Source organism: Camelina sativa, chromosome 12 (genome assembly GCF_000633955.1).
Source record: "Camelina sativa cultivar DH55 chromosome 12, Cs, whole genome shotgun sequence".
Classification (NCBI taxonomy): domain Eukaryota; kingdom Viridiplantae; phylum Streptophyta; class Magnoliopsida; order Brassicales; family Brassicaceae; genus Camelina; species Camelina sativa.
The window spans coordinates 13,196,194-13,203,684 of NC_025696.1; the positions used below are offsets into that span (position 1 = coordinate 13,196,194).

At 32.0% G+C, this 7,491-nt stretch overlaps 1 protein-coding gene and 1 pseudogene across 1 annotated transcript in view; one reads left to right on the forward strand and one right to left on the reverse strand.

Moving 5' to 3' along the window:
• LOC109127935 overlaps nt 1–1,833 on the reverse strand; it is a 7,238-nt gene extending 5,405 nt beyond the window's left edge. Inside the window, exons 1-2 of the mRNA XM_019233548.1 lie at nt 1,828–1,833; nt 21–1,019 (exon numbers count right to left, since the gene is read on the reverse strand). Coding sequence (XP_019089093.1) covers nt 21–1,019; nt 1,828–1,833 — 1,005 coding nt within the window. The remainder of the gene's footprint in view (nt 1–20; nt 1,020–1,827) is intronic.
• Nucleotides 1,246–2,909, forward strand: LOC104731552 (annotated as a pseudogene).

Here is a 7,491-nt window from a genome sequence, read left to right on the forward strand (position 1 = left end):
GAATTCTGATCCGGGATCACAGCTTGAGACTGGAAAGCAACAGGGTTTGAGGTTGGTCTAGAAGACACACCCACTACTCTCTGACTCTCATCTTGATCCAATATATTGTAGATCTCATTCAATCCTGGTCGAGGCTTCATGTTCAATATCTGACTCCTGATATTGTTGAAATCGTCATTTAATCCCATGAGAAACTGTATGATTCGACTAGTTTCAGCTTCTTCAAGCAACTCTTTGACCTGATCACAATCACATCTCTTCACCGTCCTGGACTTTGTGTTAGCTAACTGTTCCCACAATGTCTTCTTCTTCGTGAAATAGCTGGACAGATCGAGTTGACCTTGTCTTAGAGTCATCACTGCTTGTTCTAGCTGATACCTCCTTGGTAGATTGTTTACTTTGAACCTTGTAAACAAATCATTCCACATCTCAACAGCATCTTGATAGTAGAGAATGCTATCATATATCTCCTTACTCACAACATTAAGAATCCATGATTTCACCATACTATTGCATCTACTCCAGATCTTGAAATCAAAATCACTCTCGCTTGGTCTAGGCAAGGATCCATCGATGAAACTAAGCTTATTCTTAGCATCTAGACTAATCCTCATCGCTATAGCCCAACTATTGTAGTTCGTTCCATCTAGAGTATGAGCAACAATCATTAAACCTGGATGATCGGAGGATTGAAGACATAACGGACTATCGGAGGCTTCGGATGACCTTGACATAGATCCATGACCTCCATATCCATCGGATCGAAGAGAACGTTGTTGTTTCGCCATTTCCAGCTCTGGATCTTCGATTACAACTGATCCGCGAGAGATCCTCACAACAGATGCTTCAATCTCGGGTGTTTCACTTCGATTTCTAATTTTCCCCCTTTCTTCACCATTTTCGCAAAAATCAAAAGATCGGAAGTAGATCCGATGATGATAAAAGCGTTTCGCCGGCGAGATTATGGAGAATTTGAAGAAGAAGATGGTGAAATCACAGAGAATTGCGGAAGATACGCTCTGATACCATAATAGAGTTTGAGAGCAAAGAGGTTTCGCGAAATGATTTTCTCTGTATTATTTAATCGTAACAAACTGTACATGTATGTATTATATACAGTAAACCAACCTAAACCGATTCCTAATAAACCGGAAATCAATCTAATAAACTTAACCAATATATACAATCTAATAGCTTTTTGTCAATTTCAACTCTTTTATACTACAATTCTTGAGATTAATATTGGATTTAGGGTTTAATCGAGTTTTTCGAAATCAAGTTATAAAATTCGATAAAGTTTAGATTTTTAATTCGAAAGTTTCATTTTTTTCTAATAATTTATTTGTTCGGGAGAATCGATGGTGATTGATTTGTTGATCCAGTGACAGAGTTCGTTGCCTTGCCCCTCGTGTTGTTTAGTTTCATACCGCGTGAAGCTTTCGTCATCAATTCATCATAAAGGAGCCGTGTAAACACACGCAATCTTCAATCTCTCTCTCGACTCTCTCTCTCTGTCTCTATATATAATTGTGGCTTTTGTTTCAGCAGTTGAAGAAATTTGGGAATTTTTTTTGAGTGTTGGGTTATAATGATTTAGGATAAAGTTACATTGGGTTTTCTCCATTTCTTGCTTTAGGTGATTATGATCTTGATTGCATATCATCTGCTCTCTTGGGTCTCTTCAATGTCTTCTGGTTCTTGAGTCTTTTGGCTTAATGATTCGTTTCTCAAGCTTTACCATTTTCCCTATTTTTCTATTTAGAAGATCTATGAAGCTTGTTGTAGTATTCTACTTGTTGAATTTGGATATGATCCTATGATTTCTACCTGCATTTCTCCATTTTTGTTGTGGTTGGTTAGATGTTTAATCTTCTTACTGTAATTTGTTAACTCTGAGTTACTGATTTGATAACAGAAGGAAGCTTTTTTTGCTTTTTCTTCCTTGCGCGTGGCCCATTCTCTTCTCCATAGTTCCATATCTGTACTGAAAGCTCATCTAGTCTAAAGCTCTTAGTTTTCTGAAAGATGGAGGTCAAGTTATGGAATGATTAGCGCGAGAGAGAGAAATGTATGAGAATTTCGCTGAGCTTTATGCTATCATCAAAGCTACTGAGAAGCTTGAGAAGGCTTATATCCGTGATCTGATCTCTCCATCTGAGTATGAAACCGAGTGCCAGAAACTCATTGTCCACTTCAAGACACTCTCTGCAACGCTCAGAGACCGAATATTGAAAGATTTGTAGAGACATACAAGATGGATTGCTCAGCTGCAATTTATCGCCTTGTAACTTCCAGTGTACCAGCTACTGTGGAGCATCGAGCTGCTGCTTCGGCTTCTACGTCAAGCTCTGCTTCTGTTGTTGCTGAGTGTGTTCAGAACTTCATCACTTCCATGGATTCTCTGAAACTCAACATGGTTGCTGTTGATCAGGTGTATCCATTGTTGTCTGATCTCTCTGCTTCTCTGAATAAACTAAGTATTTTGCCACCGGATTTTGAGGGGAAGATAAAGATGAAGGAATGGCTTTTGAGGCTGTCTAAGATGGGAGCTTCAGATGAACTCACGGAGCAGCAAGCTAGGCAACTTCACTTTGACCTCGAGTCGTCCTATAATTCGTTTATGACTGCTTTGCCTAACGCTGGTAATTAACCGGTGTGCCACTAGAGACTGATGTGTGTTTCGGTTTATTTTGTATAACTTGGCTTGATGTAGTTACAATGATGGCTTTAGGACAATGATTTTAATGTATGAAAACCTATGCTCTCTAGTGTTTTTACTCTTGGGTTTATGTTGTTAGGTTGGTTTAGAACCAGGAGTTTGTTTTATGACAATTTGCACGTTACAGAGAACTGAGAAGTATGTTAACATAAACCAATTATAGGAAACCTGAAGGGAATTTTTAATTTTACCCATTGTCATTAGATGTGAGTCAGAAAAGTAATGAGCTTTCATCAGTAAGGATATTAACTGCCCATTTTATCTACAAATTGCGCAATGCCTGTGGTGTTAAAAAAAAAGATATTTTCCCAAAATATTCAGTATTCACCTTGCAGCAACAGGAGTCTGCAAAATCTATATGGAGCTTGTGGTGGTGTCTGCAGTTTCTTCTTCTTCTTTGTTAATTTGGCTATGAGCAGTTGATGAGCTTGGTGACTTGAAGCTAGACTTCACTGTGTCATCATGATGCAGAGTCTTTTTCTTGGTAGCTTTGTTAGAACCAGGGAGAGATTCTCCGTCTTTCTCTGGTTTGAAGTTTAAATCTAATTGGCCTTTCAAAGGCGAAGCAATACCCTCATGGTTCTCACTGTTGTTAGCAGATTGACGAAGTTCATTACCAGAGTTTGGTTGCTCGAGCTCCTTGTGTGCATCGTCTTCTTTTCCCATCTGCTTCTTTTCCCTCCGTAACAACAGAGAATGCCTACGGCGTTTTCCAGCTTCGCAGACCGCACAAGAACAGCATCGGTCGTGTTTAGTACCTGCCCCACTTGGGGATTGTATGCAAACGATACAAGTACAGTCATTTCTATGTCGGGGGTGCTTTTTGGCTGTTTTGGGTGACATCAAGAGTCCTTCAACATCTTCCATGGTTTCCTCATCCTGCTGTTCAGCTACAGGTTTTTGATCTGGAGTGCATGTTGATCTAAAACTAGACAAAATTTAGAAGAAAATCAGTGAGCTTTCAACATATGATTTAGTTTGTGTATATATAAATTCAAATAATATACATCTGTAATACAATTATTGTTAATTATTTTTATATTTCAAATAATTTACAATGGTAGTTTAGATTATTAGTTTCTAAAATATTCGGAACACAACTTTTTATCTCGTTAAAATTATATATGTTATAAAAGAAACGTCATTTAACTAATTGTTGATAGATCACTAATTCTAAATTTAACGATGAAATGGTTGTGAGATGAAATGGTTGTGAGGTGAGTACTACTTGTTGAATATAGTTTCTCATGGTATAGATAAAAAATAATGTTTTCCTAAATTGATTTGTGACTTTTATCTTTGACAATCTTATTTCTAGGTTTTTTTTAGTGATAATTGTTTTGCACATTGCTACCCTGACAGCAAAAAAAATATTATGAAATAATGTTTAACCTAGAAATAAGGTTGTCAAAGATAAAAGTCACAAAAAAATTAAAAGCTTAGGATTTTTAACCATTTATTTCATTAAGCATAAAATTTATACAAAATCAAAATTTAATGTTAAAAAACGGATATGAGTTCAAAAAATCTAATATTTCATTCCTCTGACGAGATCTTAGCCACTTCAATTAGTGTTTTCATCCAGTTATAAAGAATTGTGTCAAACTCTAAATAAACGTAACAAATTCTTACTAATCACTTTAAGTTAAACTAAATATGACACTACGCAGAGTAGATGGATATGTTTTTTTTGAGAAAAACTCTACTCAAATGTATAATTCTTTCATTTTTTTTGAAATTGTAATTAAAAACCATTTAGGATATATAAGAAGTTGCAATATATGGTTAATTGCATATGGCTCTGTTTCCTTTTTAACTATCTATTTTATTAAGCAAACATGTATTATATAAAAAGAAATATATAGATTCAAAAGATCTGTAATTTCATTCGTATAATAAGAACCTACACAGTTTAGGTAGTTTATACATCCAAAAAGCAGATGTCATCAAGAACTATTTCGAGCACTCAAAAAGTTCAACCAATTCTTGCCAATCTCTTTTAAACCAAATATCAAAAGTTGGAGTGAATGGTTTGTTATTTATATGTCTTTTCTTACTCAAATGTATAATTGTTTTTTTCTTCAATTTTTTTTAAAGAAAAAAAAACTTGATGTATGAAAAAATACAGACAATTCACTCCAATTTTTGATATTTGGTCTTCAAAATAACATGAATTACATGAAGAATAACATGCAGAGATAATAGCACTTATAGAACCGAGAAAAAAATAATTGTAAGAGAATGAGGTACGTTAAAATTACTGCTTTAGTTCTAGAGATGGACTATGAGAGTATGATTTGCATAAAATAGTAAAATATAGAGTATAAAATAAATCAATTAAAATAAGCTAAGCATTTTATTTTGGAAAATAAATAAATTACAACGTTAACTCACCTATCGTTTAAAACAAAACAAAAAACGCACATGTTATTATCTCTCCACCATTCTTAGAGATCATTCAATACACTTGGCTCTGGTTTTCTTCTTTATGAATGATCCTATAAACAAATTTATGCCCGTACCAGTTTTTTCCTTGGTCCTTAGTTGGTCTTGCAACTGACTCTATTTCCCATGGTCACTCATTTTTTCATATATATTCAATCGTTTAAAGTGCATTGGATGTCTCTCAATCCTCCTCTTTAGTTCAACCACATCATCTAGGTATAAGTCATGTACGTTAAAATTAATGCTTTAGTTCTAGAGAGGGACTATGAGAGTATGATTTGCCTAAAATAGTAAAATATAGAGTATAAAATAAATCAATTAAAATAAGTTAGAAGAATTTTATTTTAGAAAATAAATAAATTACAACGTTAATTCACCTATCGTTTGAAACAAAACAGAAAACACACCTGTCATTATCTCTCCACCATTCTTAGAGATCATTCAAAACACTTGGCTCTGGTTTTCTTCTTTATGAATGATCCTATAAACAAATTTATGCCCGTGCCAATTTTTTCCTTAGTCCTTGTTTGGTCTTGCAACTGACTCTATTTCCCATGGTCACTCCTTTTTTCATATATATTCAATCGTTTAAAGTGCATTGGATGTCTCTCAATCCTCCTCTTTAGTTCAACCCCATCAACTAGGTATAAGTCATATTCCACAATAGAATCTGCTTCACCTTGTGATGTGAGAAAAAACACCTTTTCGTAATATATGTTCAAAGAAAGAACAGGAAAACAAAAAAGGGACATATGCAATTGAGTCATCCTAAGAATATTTAACAATTTGAATGATTCACTAAATTAAAAAATGAAAGGTAAAACACCAATATGAGTCGAAGACGTAAGTAGACTTATACTTATATTAGCACAATATTAAAATATTGAAAGCCTTTATTTTCCATTATAAACTGAAAATAATAAAATTCAGAGTTATTGATACACTGAAATATTTGTTAGTTGATAATCAAAATTGTAAATACCAAATTTTTGTTCCTTATTGTTGGTCATTTACTCCTCTCTAATTTTTATTTGGGTCAAATATTCCTCTCTAATTTATGTGTCTTAATTTGTATTGTATAGTCATTAAATAATTTTGACTTATACATTTGACAAAAGTTAGTGGAGTAGTGTATTTACCTGTCTTAAATTACTTACAGTATTAATTGGGTGGTATTACTTACAGTATTTATGTTTCATTTAATTTGTTAACTAATGCAAGAAAAAAATAGGAAAATGAAAAATCTATACTAGTATTTTTGCAGCAGTTTTTGCTCAAAAATATGTTTATGGAAACATTTACCATTGAATGTCATTTAATGCTTATATTCATATCCAAATAAATTTAGTTAATTCTCTTTACTACCCTTATAACCAAACATAATTAAAATATTTTAAATATCCATAAATATAATATTCTATAATTAATATAGATATTTAGAAGATTTATTCCATATTAAAAAAAATTATTCTCCTATCATATTTTTTGATTTTAAAATGTAATGTAGTGAATCATCATATAATACATAAAGTTAATAAAAATGTGTATTTTTTCCTGCATATATTGTGATTTTTTTAAAAACAAACATATATTACTCAATTAATATAAAAGTGTGTGTTCAAGTTCAGCATAAATATATAGTAAATTTACCATATGTAGTAAATTATAGAATCTTAAGAAGTTTATAATTTATAACTGATATATCTAAACTTAATAAAAAAATTAAAATAATGAATATTTAAACATATTAAATTTTTAAAATACACAAACGAGTTATATTACATGTCGGGTTATGTAACATTACAAGATTGAATTGATAATACTAAAATTCAAAATATCATTAATATGATACTTCGATACGGGTTAAATCCTTATTTTACTATTTTAATAGCACCAATATAAAATATGTCGAATCAAACTGATTTAATTAAAATTGTATTAAACAAAAATTGTTGTGTGGTATACTATGAATTATATACTAAATCACTAAAATTAACAAAAGAGTATATTAACAAAATTAGTATTAAAATAGTACATTAACACAAAAAAAAGTAAAAAAAAAACTTATCCCGTGGTTTACCACGGATCATAATCTAGTCTTTACTATAAAAACAGCAAAGTTAAAATGAAAGATGACAGGTATCATCAATAAAAGATGCTAAATGTCAAAATGTTAGCAAAAGTTAGAAAAAACCTTATCATATTATATAAGATTATAAAAATAGCTTAAGATATAGATATTGGTGAATGATGAATCACCTTAAAGTAAGTACATTTTATCCGAATATTACCCTTTTCTAGATTTTTTTTTTTTTTTTTTTTTTTTT